The following is a 16181-nucleotide window of genomic DNA, read 5'->3' on the forward strand; positions in this document are numbered from 1 at the left end:
ACGGAATGCCAGACAATTCCGATGGGTTCAATTGAAGCGACTGGCGACCAGTCTCGTGCCTCTATTATAACGCTTTCTTTGCGTCATCGGAACTTCCGAGTAAAATGCCTCCTCTCGGGAACCTGTACGAATCACGTGGGTGTGAGGATGTGTGACCTCACTTCCGTCGCTGTTGCCTAAAGAATTGAAATTAAGCAGTGAATTTTGTTTCTACCGCCTCATTTCGAATCGGTACAGCATTTGAGAGCGGGAGTGCACACATGCTTGGTAGTTGTTTTGTTAAGAAATCAACTTGTTTTATGTTCAAACAAAGTTTGTTTAGAAAAGAAAAATGATTATTTTTTCGTCAACTGCGGGAATAAAGTTTTTTTCGTGTTTAGTTCAGCTAGTGATATTTTCTAGGATTTCCGGGTATAACTTGGACACGAAATTTCCTATCTTTTATGAAAGTTTACCTGGAAATTACTTTGGTTATTCTGTTGCTCTTCATCGTAATCGAGATGGACCCATGTGAGTATTAAAACTGTTTTAATTTAGTTAATTTAAAATTTAATGTATAAAAATTGCTCGATGATTTTAAGGCAGTTTCGAAGACAATAATACAAATTTATACTGTTTGGTCTAGAAATGTTTGTAAATATGCTTTATATGGCTTGACAAATGTTTACATTCACTTACTTAATATCTGATTTAAATGCTTTGCTTTTATTTCATTATGGTTTCGGTTTGAATATTCCATACTAAAGTATTACCTAGTGGTAATCGAATTATAATATTCCGTACTAAAGTATCCACTAGTATTACCTAGTGGTATTTAAATTTTCTTGATAACTCTTGATGAAATTTCTTTGAAGAGTAGCTGACAATTGCAAATCCAAAATTTAAAATCCATGTTTTTATGTAAAATTAAGAAAAAAAAAAAAAAAAAAAAACCCTCGATTGGTGTAATTAATCTTTTTCTTAATTTTACATTTTAGAGTGGCGTATTTCTTTTCCATTTAAATGAATTTTATTTTGGTTTACACGTACTGGGACTAACAAGCGAAAGTAATTATCCAGAAAATCTTAACAAGTATAGGTACAGAAAGATGCACTAGAAATATTTAAATTCGATAAACGGTATTTTACTCTTTTGGGGGAAGAATAAAATTAGATGAGGCAATGGGTTTATGATGTGCGTGAGGGAAAAGTTAACTTATCTGAATTTTTTAGGGTTTCTTATCTTAAGATACAACCTATGTTCACAGTTTCATTAAAAATCAATTAATGCTTTAGGCTCCTCGCGATAGTGACTTGTGCGATCTCCTAAATCCTCCTGTGAGATGATATTTAATCGACAAATCGGTATTTTTTCACCCGACATATTTGAAGAGTTTGAATTGCTTTTAGCCTTCCCATCCTTGGTCGCAAAAATTCAATATTATTCTCTCCCTCTATCGCAGAATTTACAATAGGGCCAGAAAGTAATATTTTCATTTATTATATTAAGTTTATATTTTGTAGCGCACTGATGATTTTGCTCTTCTGGAAGATCCGGCTATCTTTCTGGAATCAGAACTACACCTGAATTACATAATTGGCTGAAGTTTTAAATAATCAGTTTAATGTTAATGTTTGAGAAATAAAAAAGGGGATGATTAAAAGTATCTGGAATTGTTTTACAAAATATGTCGCATTGATAAAATACATGTATGAAAAGTTATTCAGTTATAGGTATAACTAAATAGATTTAAACAGGATGTGTAAAGATGCGTCAGGTACATGCGGTGATTTGAAATTATGAAAATCTTAAGTCCCTCGTATAATCACTGTCTACAGAATAGTTCAAAGCTCTTGCAAGTTCATTGACGTGTATTGCGAATATGATGATTGTTAATTATTGTATAGGTTTTCATTTAGTAATTATTTAATCTTTCGCGCTAGAAAATGTATGTTGGAGTTTACACCTGATTTATTTTTATTGAGCGTTAGGACTCTGAAAATATAAGCATATTTTTAGTTGTATGAATATTTTCTGATCTAAGCAGTCTGAATACATTGCCATTGGAGTTCGAAAAATCAAGGTAATAGTTAAACATACCACTATGTATGTATTTTTTAATACTTTTGCTCATACCACTGATAGTTTTATATTGCAACAAACTTTGAGAACTTTAATACTATAATAACTTCATCATAAATTGAGTACTTCATCATAAATTTAGGTTACTTTTTCCTATAACATGGATTATTTTTTCTGAATGAAAAAAAAAAAAAAAAAATCACGCAGTGTAGGATTAAAATTTTAGGGGGCGATTTAGTTAAATTCTAATTTATTCTTAAGGTTAATATAATTTTGCTGAAAGTGTAATTTTTACTTTTGCTATGCGATAATGTTGCTGACAGAAATGTGCTACATAATTGCTGATTATGAAATAAACTGTAATTCTGAAGTTGTATTTTTTATGCGGGGAGCGTTATCGCTATCATATTTACATTTGAATGCATTTAACATACTTTAAGCATGTAGTATACCACCTGAAAGAAATACTTGATTAAATATACAAAATTCACTTGATCGCCTGATCGAACGTTATATTTCTGGCGACTAAACGGGCTGACTGAGTATTCCCGGAATGCTTTCCGTCGAGCAGCGGCGGGACGGTAAAACTGCTGACCTGGGTTTGGGTTATGGGTTATTCAATTATAGCAAAGCACATGAGGGCTATCTGCCTAAAGGGAGGGATGCCTTCGTGGAGGACTTTCTAAGGGAAACTGGCTCGTATACACGTTACACATGGAGAAAACCACGAAAACGCCCATGCAGCCTGCCCGTTCGCGGAATTCGAACCTCGGACCGAACTACCAGTGTTCTGCGCCTTTATCGCTTGGCCGCTGACCTGGGTTTAAATCCCTGCGAACGGGCCGGCTGCACTGCTGTCTTCGTGATTTTCTCGTGTGTAACGTGAATATGAGCCTGTTTTAAGCCCTCCACGAAGGAATCCCTTCCCTAGGCTAATAACCGTCGTGTACTTCCCCATAATCTAAATAAAAATCGAATGCCTTGCATATACCTATAGTGTTCTGTTGCTTAAAAATTAAAATGGTTATGTTATTAAAATGCTTAATCTAAACAAGTTTTAAAAAAATACGATACTGAAGGTAGACATACTGCAAAAATATTAAAATAACATGTTTACTTATGATTAGCAAAAATTATTGACAGATCCTTGATGAATAAGGAGTTCCTGAAACTATATTGAAACACTTTTCTTGCTACGTAATATTTTATACATTCATACTCATCTTTAAAAAATATGAAAACTTCTAATGTCACTTTTTTTTTTTTTTTTTTTTTTTTAACGGTGGTGTTAAAAGTTTGCTTGAAAGCAATCGAAACTGCTGAGGTTTCGGTCTTAAAAAAAAAAAGGTGATTTTTTTTAAAATATATTTATCATATAATTGTTCCGTAAATCCTAAACTGTGTTTTATAACTTAAAAAAATTTGTCTTATTTGCGTTTTAGCAGAAGCAGTTTGTCTATTTCATTACCAGCATTAGTCCTAGCTCGAATAACTTTAAGCTTAATCACTATGCTATAGGCAAAGTTGTACTTATAAGTTGTATGAAATTGTATTAACACTATTTGTCTACTGGATCTAGGGATCCTTTGTAAACATATCAGATTTATTTATAATTCTGAAAAAAGAATTTTATTCTAATAATTCTCATTCATTTCAAACACTTTCATTAAATCAATTTAAATACTTTCATTTCGAGGAAGCAGGTTTGTTGTTGGATACTCGTTAAGATTTCAGATATCTTTTTCAGTTTTAAATATCGCTGTAAATTTAAAGAGTACTTATTAATTAAAAGTTTTCCAATCAGTTACCGTTTAAGAAAATATTCCATTAAACAAAATTATCATAATTGCGTGAACATGATATTTATATTTTGAAATTAGAATCACAATTTTGTTTCAAGACTGATGTCTGTAGCTGTTGTCTATACTCGTTTTTTTTTTTTTTTTTTTTTTTGTGGTAGATTATGGGAAAGTATATGGCAACGGGTATCTGTCTTGCTTTGGGAAAAATTGCTTCCGAACGAAAGTGACTCATATTTGTGTTGCTACACTCCAAAGAAAAAACCGTGACAACTTTCATGCAGTCAACTTGTCTCGCCGGAAATCAAATCTCGGCTTCCCGTAACCACTAATAATCAGTAGTTTTGGGCGCCCTTTTTTTTTTCTTGTATGTGATACTGCAATCAAAAACCGAATTGCACATTGAGCATTCCGGTATCTATTGCTAAAGCCCTATTATATTTGTAATTGGTTCCCCTTATATGCAGACTTTTAGGTTCTTTTTAATTGTTTGTGGATGGTAACTTAGGATGTGCAAAATTCTAAATGCTTTCAGACACAATTAAGTCAATTTCAACAAATTTATATTGCCTCTATCTTTTTAATTGGAAAGATAATGTACAGTAAACCCTTGCCGAAGGTTGCGGAGGTTGTCGTTGCGCGTGCGAAATATCGCGTTCCGCAAAGTTAAATAAATGTCTGTGGGGAGTTGGGAATGGTTAGGTATTGTTCAGATTAGAAAGTTTGCATAATTTATACAATCTTAAATACTATTGTAATCAAAAAGGAAGAATGAAACAAATGATAATTGAAAGAATTTCTATTAATGCTTAATAAGTAGGTACATGATGCATTATTTTTTTAAATAGCTGAGGATTTTTGCTTGGGACCATGTTTGACGCAGCTCATTAAACATTTTGTGGTTACAAATGTAAAATTTTTCAATACCTTTTTATAAAGCGTCCTCTTCTTTCTTCATTTGGTTCAGTCTCCATTACAAAATCAGGCAATTTCTGCGTCTTTATCTTCTGCGTCTAGGCTCTTTATCTTCTTCACTATCGCTGCTTTCACTAAATTGGCCAGCATCAACTAGCATTAGAAGAACATCCAATTCTTCCTTTGTCATTTCACGATCGTCATTCTCGACAAATTCTTTAAAAATCGTCTTGTTTCATATTTGAAAATCCTTCCCTGCTTATTGCTTTTTGCAATTTGTACTGTTTCCTTGGCTTCATTTTTGGAAACCCTTAAAATTTTTGGCAAAATCTGGCCGCGCTGATGCCAGCAAGCATTCATTGTTGACGAATTCAGTTGTTCTAATGAGAGTTAAATCATTTCTATTTAGTGTCTTATGTTGAATAATTTCCAAAATGCCATTAGTGTGTCCTGCTTTCCTTAGTCTATCGCTTTATTTGAAGAAATGGAAACATTCCTGACATGATAGGCTTCGAATTTTTTTACGATTCCTTGATTCAATGGTAGATTAAGGAAGTGGTGTTCGGTGGAAGGAATAAAGTTTCTACATTTGTAGGCATTTTTGTGAAGGCTTCAGTTCCGTGTCCTGGAGCATTATCGAGAAGTAGAAATTTAAAGCTCAGATTTTGCTGTTCTAAAGAACGTTTAACTTCTTTAATGAATGAATTTTCAAACCAGTCATTTAAAGGTGACTGTAGCAACGTGGTCGACGCTCTGCAACATACCGCGTATAAATGAAAATATGGCGTTGGATAAATTAAATGGAGCCAATTAAGATAACGCATATACGCAAAATCGCGTTTCCCAAGTCCGCGTTTGGTTAGGGTTTGCTGTCTGTTTTATGCATTTCACATGCTTCTCGGTGGCATCGTTTGAATAGCTAAAGCCGCCGAAATGGTGATAGTTCACCAGGACTTTTATTCCTGGCGATAATACGGGATAATTGTATAAGGTTATTTTGTGATTTTCCTGTTAATAACATAAGAACATGTTGTGTTCCTGACATAAGTACAAGCCAGTTTCATTTAGCGAGAAGCATACCAATGGATGAGGAGTTAAAACCGTTGAATACTGATAATTCGACCGGCTTCGAATAGTAGCGAACGGCTGGCTGCATGGGTGCTTTCGTGGTATTTCCGTGTACAACAAAAATATGAGCATGTTTCACTAAAAACATCTTTCACGAAGGCATCCCTGCCTTTGAGCCGTCGTGTGCTTTGCCGTATTAAAATAAGCACACACCTGGGAAGAATTTTCGCTTAAGGTATCTTTTAAGTAATCAAATGCTTCTTGTAGATAAGTTTCCAAAACTAAAGAATGACTCATATTTTTGCAGCTGCGTATGAATTATAATCTTGGGCTGTAAGTAACCTCTCTATATAATTGTTCAAAATTATGGACACTACGATTTTCATTCTCAGCAGTTTCTTCAAGCTAATTTAGGTCGAGGTTCAAGCTAATAATAAACAGTTTATTTGTTTATTTAATTAGTTACGGCAAAGCAAGCAAGAATTATCTACCAAAGAAAAGAGGTGCCTTTGTGGAAGATTTTCGAAGGGAAATTCGCATGTTTTCATATTACCTATGAGGAAAACACGGAAAATCCCATGCAGTCCATTGGGCAGAATTTGATTCCCGATCGAGCAGCCCGTGTTTAATAGACGTAATTCACTCGTCCACTGGTGGGCACAGCAAATAATTAATGTACGAGTTTTCTCATGCTCAGCAGCCGTACACTGTTAAAAAATTATTTACATATCGTAAACGTCAGAGAAATAAATTTTCAGCATGTTAAGTTTCATTTTCTTAAAAAAAATGGTAGCCCATCAAAAAAAAAAAAAAAAAAAAAAAAGTCCTGCATCTACATACATTTTACCAAAATATTTTTAAGGAATGCACTTGGAGAGTAACAGTTTGTATTAGCTAGACAAAGTGAAATTGCAGCCTTCCGACTTATGAAAAGTCGTCATACTAGTTGTCGAGGTCAGCAGTTTAAGGTGAGTTTTACTATGCAAGAGAGTAGACGAAACCTTGAAAAATAACTTTCATGTTGTTTACCTTATGCAATCGGTGCAAATTTTCTATATTTATGTAGCGTCGAACATTTAATGCCAATTGAGGCTATTGTTATTTTTGAAGAAAAATGAAATAAAACAATAGTTGATGAATGTGATTTCAGAAAAATTAGTGTACCATATTCCCAGTTATTAATTAAATATATAAGAATTAAAATAAGCCCTTGACATAAAATTACTAACACGAGTAGTAACATCTTAGAATCTTAGGTAAAACTTGATTAGGGAAGAATGTGTTTTATACATAAAAATACATTGCTAGTAATTTCTATCTGGTGTGAAAAGCAATAAGAACTAAAATTAACAAAAATCAGTGAACGTAATGCTTTTAATGCGTAGTAAATTTAAGCAGTTCAGAAACATGCCCATGTTTAATTTGTTGACTTCCTGCCGTATGACATAAAAGAAGATACGAAATGAGGCTTGTCAATCCAACTCCGCCCAATAACATCGGGTCACCAGCTGACTGATAAAGTATCTATAAATATTGCTCATAAACGCTGGGGATAAAAATATATTGAAAAGACTTGATGAAACTATTTGCATTTCTCATAGTCTACCATTAAATAACAGTAACAGTGCTAGATGACGTCGATAATTTCATAACTACCACCGCTTTCTGTCTGGAATTAAGAAAGGCTATTCCGCCGAATAATGTTTCGTAAGAATGTAATATGATGATCGGGCCTGACACCATAGGATTTGCTGCCTATTATTGTTTTGCATGTATCAACTAAATCATACAAAAGAAGATTAATATGTATTTCTCTGTCTTGAACTTCTTCTGCAATAGAAAATATATATAATTATACTTCTATTTATAGCTCGTTCTTTTCTAAATTTTGAGCTTTTAAATACTTTATTAACATATCCACGACACGATTGAAAGGAAAACTTCACGCATTCTTTTAAGATAGTACGTTTCAAAACTGTTTTAAATCACAGTGAAGTAAATCTAAATGCAAAAATCAACTTCTATATTTAAGAACGAATAACTGCTTTTCTATAGAATAATATTATCGCCAAACTGTGTTTTAGAGCTATAGAAGGGCTTAACTTTTACACATGTACGAACCAATTTAAGATGAGTGTTAGTGGCATGGCCTGCATATAATCTCTTTGCATTCTTAAATATTATAGTTTAATAAACGTGTTATAATAATAAATAGGGTTTATTTCAAGGCAGTAGTTATTTTTCATACCAAATTGTTATTTAAACACTTTTCAAGAAACAACAATACATAACACTGTGCGCATAAAATATTCAAAATCACGTTTTGAATGCATTTTTCAATAAAATGTTTGTCTTTAAATTAATAATTCACTTAAATTTGTAACACAGATTTATAGAAGCATTACGAGTGCTCATGAGAAGCAAGAAGTTAAGTTTCAGTGATGCTGTTGATGTTTTTTTTTTTTTTTTTTTTTTTTTTTTTTTTTGTGAGTGTGTGAGTGATATTTACACTATCTTTCCGTGTTGAGAAAACAGATTCCTTCATCCGCCTATGGGCATCCAAACACAGATACGATTTTCCTGCTAAAAAACCACCGTATTGGGAATGTAGCATCAATTTTCAAAAGTCAGTACCATTCTTTTCCGTTAAGATCACACAGTGCGATTAAGAACCTATTTTACACTGAAAGTTATTAGGAAGAAATTTGAAAATAAGCATAAATCAAGAAATCTGTTTAGTAATAATAAATGTTGTTAATGTTACAGTAAAAAACTCGTAAGGCCCACCAGCCACAAACTTGCCACTGGTGGTAATTCGACCGGGTTTCGGTGGAAAGGCTGGCTGCGTGGAATTTTTGTGTTTTCACCATTATAACATGAAATGCCAGTTTGTCAAAGAAACATGGTATTCCTTTCCGTAAGTACACTGCTGGCCACCCAAATTGCAACACCAAGAAAGACAAGAGATATCACAACAAAATTTATTTAGTAGATAACATGTTGACCAAGTATCAAATGATTAAATTTATCGACTTCTGTGAAGTGTGGTTCCTTCCAGAATCAGTAGCCGCCATATTTGGAGATCACCGCTGCCACACGCCTCCTCGGCATTGATTCAAAGAGACTTTGAATGTGTTCTTGGGGTTCAACAGACCAAGCAGCTTCCACACGTTGCCAAAGTTGATCTGGTGTGGCAGCTTGGGATGTAATCTGGGTCAATCGTTCAGCAACCATGGACCACATGTTTTCTATCGAAGAAAGATCCAGACAGCGAGCCGGCCAGGGAAACAATTCAATCTGGCGATTGATGAAGAACTCTTTGACAATGCGTGCCACGTGTGGTCGCGCATTATCCTGTTGAAATATGGCTGTGGGCAAGCCCTGAAGGAAGGGAGGACAACTGGCTCCAACACCTCGGAGATGTAGCGCTGGGTGTTTAAAGTACCGGCAATGCGTGTTAGAGGAGTGCGAAAGTGATATCCAATACCGCTCCATACCACAATATCCGGTGTAGGATCCGGTATGGCGGTGCATAACGCAGCTGTTCAGCATCCTCTCTCCACGGTGTCTCCAGACTCGAATCCAACCATCGTGGCGTTGCAGACAGAAGCGTGACTCGTCAGTAAAGACAATTTCATTCCATTCTATCGTCTACATCCTTCATCGCACCATCGGCGGCGGAAACGTCTGTGGTTCTGCATCAAAGGTAGACGAAGCAATGGACGTCTTGCGGACAGACCACTTTGCTGTAAACGGCGTCGAATGGTTCGCGCAGACACTGGATGATGCGTTACAGGCTGAATGTGCTGTGCTGTGCTGTGGTTCGTGATGTGACTGAGCGATCCGTCACTGCCATGCACAGACACAGACACACCAGGCGAGGGACCTCCGTCCCCGGTCTTCATTATACGGGACCCACTCAGAGTTGAAAATCCAACGCCCGTGGGACCTCGTTCTCGCGGGCGCAACCCCCGCAGTCCCCGTCCGGCTTTTACGAAGCATTGGGCAAAACTTAAACGTTGCTAATAAAATACGGTGTCACCTTGCCTCCGGGCACCACTCCATCGGCAAAACCACATTGTAAAAGGTGCTCTGTCCGCATTATTCCTGTCATCACGTGAAGTGGTGCATTGAGGTGGATGCGATCGAACACGTCGGTCCGTCGTACCTTCCTGCATCCAACGGTCACATATCTACATTACAGCTGTTTGGTTTCGTCCAACACGACTACCGATTTCTCTGAAAGAGAATCCACACTCTCAGTAGGCCACTGTCCTTCCTCTGCCGAACTCGGATACTTGATCAAACGATGATCGCTGTTTACTACGAGGCATAATTGATCGCTTTTTTTTTTTTTTTTTTTTTTGAAAATTGAAAAAAACCACAAGAGAAACACAATTGCTGAATTTGAAATCGTCGAAAACTCCAAGCCTTAAATAGCGCTTTGAAGTGGCGTCGCAGGCGCGCGTGATGTGCGTCTGCGCTGAAATTCTAATCATTTGCATATCTCACCTCCGCTAATGCATGTTGTAAATTTCATGTTATTTGCATGCTTCCTTCAAGGTGTTGCATTTACGGTGGCCAACAGTGTAGGTAGCTCTTGTTGCTTTGCCGTATTCAGTTAACCAAACCTAAGCACTAAATTGGCTACCTCGATTTTAGGAAGTGATGAGTAAAGCTTTAATGAAAAACTGGGATAGAGATTATTCACTAATTCCAAAAGTTTAAATATATCCATCAACCTTTGCACTTATAAATATACATAATTATCGAATAAAACTTGATCCATACGAATGAAAATATACAAATAGTAATATATGTTACTTGCATTTTAATAAGAAACCGAGTTTCCTCTAATATTTTAAGAATTTCTTGTGAGATATTTATATTTGTATTCTAATTATTACATAAAAATAATAAGAATTATGATGAAATTCAGAAAAAGCAATTTTTTTACTGTTCACGATCAGAAAAAGAAAATGATATTTAAATGCAAAATGTTCTTTACAAAACCAAAATTATTTATGAGGACACATTTGAAGATTTAACACAATTTATTTACATGCAACATGATATTTAGATATGCTTTTGGAAGCGTCGTAGAAGAATTTATGAAATACAGAGAATTGCGAAATCTGTTTTAATTACAATAATTAGTATGTAAACAAATACAAATAATAAATAAGCGTAAGACGCATTTTTTACATTCTTATATATTAAGACGCTGAAAGGTATGCAGAAACCACGCCCCAACATATTAGCAATTTATTAGACACAGAGTAAGCCTAGTAAATTTGTAGTTGGGGAAGCAAGTATTTATCGCAGCAATTTTTATCATTTCGAAAAATAGTTACAGGTCTTGTTAATATTACTAAAAATATTTCATAGCGAAAGGAATGCCTGGTTTTATTTCAGTATTGGCATCTTGCTAATAGATAATAAACGACTAAATTGATTCTGCAGTGTTTCAGATTACGATTAATGACCTCAGTTTTGATGGAGATATTGCGATATGTCCGGTCTGTTCATAACCGGATGACCAATATTGCGTGTGCAGTAGTGTAATGCGTTCTGTTAACGGCTGGAAGACCGAAAATACTTTTCTATCAAAAAATAGCTCTCTTGCACTTTTGTAGGTTGGATATCTCCGCCAGTACAGTCGGTGAACGTTCTAACATCTGTTACGCGTGTAAACAGAATGAATGCCGCTGTGCAATCAAATAACTGACAATAAATACACAGCTTTTCCGAGCGCGCTTGTATCTGGAAACCGGATTTTGTGATCGGAAACGCATTCATAGTTCTTTTCCAAATTGAGAATGCTCAGAATGTCTCTAAAATTTTAATTTACAACCTTAGCGATGAAGAGCAAAAGAAACAAGTTTTTTTTTTTTTTTTTTTTTTATATTTAAAAATAATAGTTTGCATAGTTCCATATTTGTATTTTCACTACCTACAAACTTGGTGGATTAATATTTTTATCATATATAAGCGTCTAGAATAATTTCAACAGTCAGTACACTTTTGCATTACTCTAAAAACCATTTTCTTTATATCGGGACAAAATGAAGAAATTGTTTGATCATGTAATCCGAATTTATTATCAGAAAATTCTTACGAAGTCTAATAAATATTAGTAATGCTGGATAATTATTTAATAATTTGTCATTTAACTGTAAGCTGTAGATAAGTTACTACCTATGAATGCTTTATGACGTGCAGTAAGACGCTGCTTACGTTGCACTATTTATAAAGTTGGAATAATTTCAAACGAATTCCGAAATAGCAATTTAGTTTTGAAGGAATATTGTGGCCTACTCTTTAAAATTTTATGTCTAAGATTTTTAGCATGCTTTATTGAGATTTTATGGAATGTATAAATTTTGTTTATGTCTTAGCGCAATGATGTAAAATGAAGCAGCATGATCTTAAGTGCTACTTTCTATTTACTTTCATCGCTTTAACTGGAACCAGAACTGCGCCTATTCTTTCGCGGGTTCAAGAACCCTGTATCCTTGCAAAACTACATTCATTAATTATAAACATGTTATCCTTGAACAGAATGTGGCAAGGATTCTTTCAGTAGTTATTGCCCTTAAAAGTCTGTCGAGTATCTTGCACTTTGTTTTAAATTATCTACGCAACTTCTTTTATTCACCAACAATTATTGAGAAATAATGAATAGGAGGATGAAATGGGAATACTTAGTATATCGTATTTTGGGCTAAGACTTATCTAGGGTTAGTTTTTGTTATCTAATGTTAGTGAAACAGTACGAATGCAAAAGGTCACTAGAAGCTGAAAATGACACCAATTTGCAAGATAAGATCGCCGCGGAGCTCTCCTTACCCATTTCGAAGTTCGAAGTGACACTTTTCCCCTCGAGTCACGTGATCCTAAACGTCAAAAGCAGAATTCATCATTTTGTTCATCTAAGGATAGAGAGTGTTTAACGAGATGCGATAATTAGAGAGGAATTCGAAAAGTTTCTATTTTGAAATGTTTACATTTCGATGCATTTAGCAGAGATAAAATTCCTCAAATGCATGCATACGGTTTCTGAAAAGGACATTGACGTTTTTTGGTCAAATACGAAATATCAGATTTTTTTGCAAAAGAGTCAAACATTTTATTCAAAATAAGCTTCCTATACTATCTTACATTATTTAGTGCTAAGTACAGTACACCAATAGCCAAGTAGAAAAGACCGCTGAACACTGCTGATTCAATCCAGGTCAGGGGCGTAGCTAGAGGGGGGGCAAGGGGAGCATCTCTCCCCAGGCGCAGAAACCAAGGGGCGCCAAATTGATTAAATGTTTTCCATCCTTGGCCAGCAGTAGGGGGCGCGAAATCTTCAGTTGTCCCTGGGCGCTGAAAACCCTAGCTACGACTCGGATCCAGGTTCGATTCCCAGCGGGCCCACCAGCAGCCCGAGCGGTAAAGTCGCTGAACGCTGTTAGTTCGATCCGAGGTTCGAATCCCGCGAACGGCTGGCTGCATGGGTGTTTTCGTGGTTTTCCCCATGTGAAACGTGTATACAAGCCAGTTTCCCTTAGAAAGTCCTCCACAAAGGCATCCCTTCCCTTAGGCAGATAGCCATCGAGGCTTTGCCGTAATTAAAGAACCTAACTTAACCTTATCTAACCCAGTAGACGGGCTGGCTACTTAAAGTTTTTTTTTTCCTCATGTGCAACATGGATACCAATAAATTTCTCCGAGAAAGTCTTCCGATAAGCCTCGCATGTTTTCCATATCCCATTAAACAATAGTACTAGGTATGCTAAATCAGTATATGGATAACGACGCCCAGAGTGGCCGAGTGGTTAACACCGTTGGACACTGGTAGTTCCACTTGGGTTCGTATCCTGGCGAACGAGCTAGTTGCATTGAGATTTTCTCCATGCGTAATGTAAATGCGAGCAGTTTCTTTTAGAAAATGCTCTACGAAGGCATCCATCCCTTAGGGTAGGTAGCCTTTGGGCTTTGCCATTATTCCGTCTCTGTTAGAATGTTTTGTCTATATGTACTGGCGTAACGTTTCCAGAGCCACGTAATGTCAGTGGTGAAAGCCCAGTACTAATCAGTAAGCGATAGGCATGCACTCGGTCCACACGGAGTCTCTTTTCCTCTACCCGGTCAAAGCGGCAATCAACTGTTAATTGTAATCCTTACTCCCTCCTTTGCTCGTTTGAAAGAGAATAAATGTTAAGTTTTTTCAACTTGACTTTTATGAATTCATATACAGTCCACAACCACATGCTATCAACAGCCATACTGGAATAAACAAACAATATACGGATAGATTTTTGCGAGTTTCTCTTTACAGATGACCTTCATCACAGTATTTTCCAGGGCATCAATATCAGTGTGCAGCATTAGACGGTATAGTGGTTAATGCAAATTGACCAATTTCTATGCGTTTGAGTTCCGAATTCCTTGACAACGCATGTTAGTGTCTGTAATATATTTACAAAATGGGGACATTTAAAATCTGTCTAGCCGGAAGCCTTCTCGAGAGCCTTGTGATAAGGAGAGAGGCACACGAGACCCTCGGACTCCATAACTGAGTTGCTCCCACGGTGCAGCTCAGATAAACAGTGATTATGAAGTAAACCAGCCTGTGTTATCATATAGAAATTTTTTTCTTCCTCATTCTCATTTTGGGAACGAAAAACAGTTGTAGGTGGCTGTTACATGATACTTTTCTAAACCAAAAAAATTGTCATGCGAGGATCTGGGGAGCGTTAGCATTGTCATATGCAGCAAGTACCAGTTTCGTGGTTATCGGTATTGTGGCCTAATTCTAACATTCTGTCGTCACAAACGGTTTATATTACGCAAATAATACAGTCTGACAATAGTTTCACCGTCTATAATAAATTCAAAATAACTGCTATTTTTTTTAATGGGGCGGGGGCTTCTTTGCTCACGACTCTTGCATACCCGATTTACGGCGATTTCCATGATGCACTTTGGCACTTTGTTCCCACTCATCCTTGAAACGTCTCATCACCCGTAATGATATAATTTAAGAGTTTCGATGTTCATTTGCGTCGTTAACACGTGTCTCGTTAGTTCGAGAGCGAAAGAAATCAAGTAAAAGTCTTCCCTTTCTTTACATTTGTGGCGCAAAATGAAACCTTTCAAATTCTTCAAGAAGCATCTGGCATGACTCTTTTCAGATCAACAACAATGTCCCGCTTATTTTTTCGATTAATTAATCGATGGACATCGTCTTCAGAGAACCTCCCTTTGAATTTGTCATTAACCCTTCGTCTACAAATTAAAAAAAAAGAGTGAACAAAATATGTCATAAATAAGGTAAATTTAGCATTTGGGATTTTTTTGACAAATGGTTTTCAAGCTAAAAGCTGTCCCAGCCTTAGTTAATGGCAGAATACATATTTCCCACGGTGACAAGAAAAATGCCTACAGGAAAAAAGCCTACAGGAAAAATGCTCACAGGTATAAATGCTCACAGGAAAAAAGCTCCACTTAGAAATATGCTCACACGGGAAAAAGCTCACATAGATATATGCTCATATGGAAATAAGCCCACTGATAAATAAAACACGTAGAAATATCCTTACATTAATCAATCAATAATTAATCGATTTGAACATCGTACACCTACTTGAATTTTTCAAAGAAAATTATTTAAATTACCAAAACATCTATGGTGCATATGTATATATCAAAAACTGTATAACTTATGTGTAGATTTAGTTGCTATATTATTAACAAATGGGCCGTTTTGAATTAGGAAAAAGAGAGGAGGAAGGAAGAAAAATGAAACAGAATATACAGCGAAAAATTATTACAATTTTAATTGTTAAAAAAAATAAAATAATAATAAGTATAAGTTACACATTTTATAATATAAACATTTACAAGAATAAGCAAATAGAAATAATTATTTTACTTAAATTACGTAAAATACCTTGTTATATATAAATCATGTATATTTCACATAAACTTATAAGGTCATAAGCTCTCGCCTTCTTAGCATGCCGTCGTGGTGTGGTGGTCTGCACGCTGGACGCGTATTCCAGAGGTCCGTGGTTCGATTCCCGACGAAGGCTTTACTCATTTTTCCCAATCTCCTGCTTCCAAAAAACCTAATGTCTCTACAAACTTACTGAATATTAGCTAATATATGTAAATATCTAATTTTATCATCGATTTCATTATGGTTTCTTACATGAATCGCGATTACCAAACGTAAGTTTTCATATTTTTTTTTTATTACTTCAGCACGCCCTGTATTTACAATAGCTAGTAATAAACGTTGACAGGCTAAATTTTGTTCAGTCCGTCAAACAAAAAACACATACTAG

At 35.7% G+C, this 16181-nt stretch overlaps 1 protein-coding gene across 1 annotated transcript in view; it reads left to right on the forward strand.

The window, feature by feature from the left end:
* The first annotated feature begins 208 nt into the window (after window positions 1-208).
* LOC118187086 (integrin alpha-9-like) overlaps window positions 209-16181 on the forward strand; it is a 106642-nt gene continuing 90669 nt past the window's right edge. Inside the window, exon 1 of the mRNA XM_085809674.1 lies at window positions 209-510. Coding sequence (XP_085665800.1) covers window positions 332-510 — 179 coding nt within the window. The 5' untranslated portion in view covers window positions 209-331. The remainder of the gene's footprint in view (window positions 511-16181) is intronic.

Source organism: Stegodyphus dumicola, chromosome X2 (genome assembly GCF_044657685.1).
Source record: "Stegodyphus dumicola isolate Sdum_Otavi_A_Nest chromosome X2, ASM4465768v1".
Lineage (NCBI taxonomy): Eukaryota > Metazoa > Arthropoda > Arachnida > Araneae > Eresidae > Stegodyphus > Stegodyphus dumicola.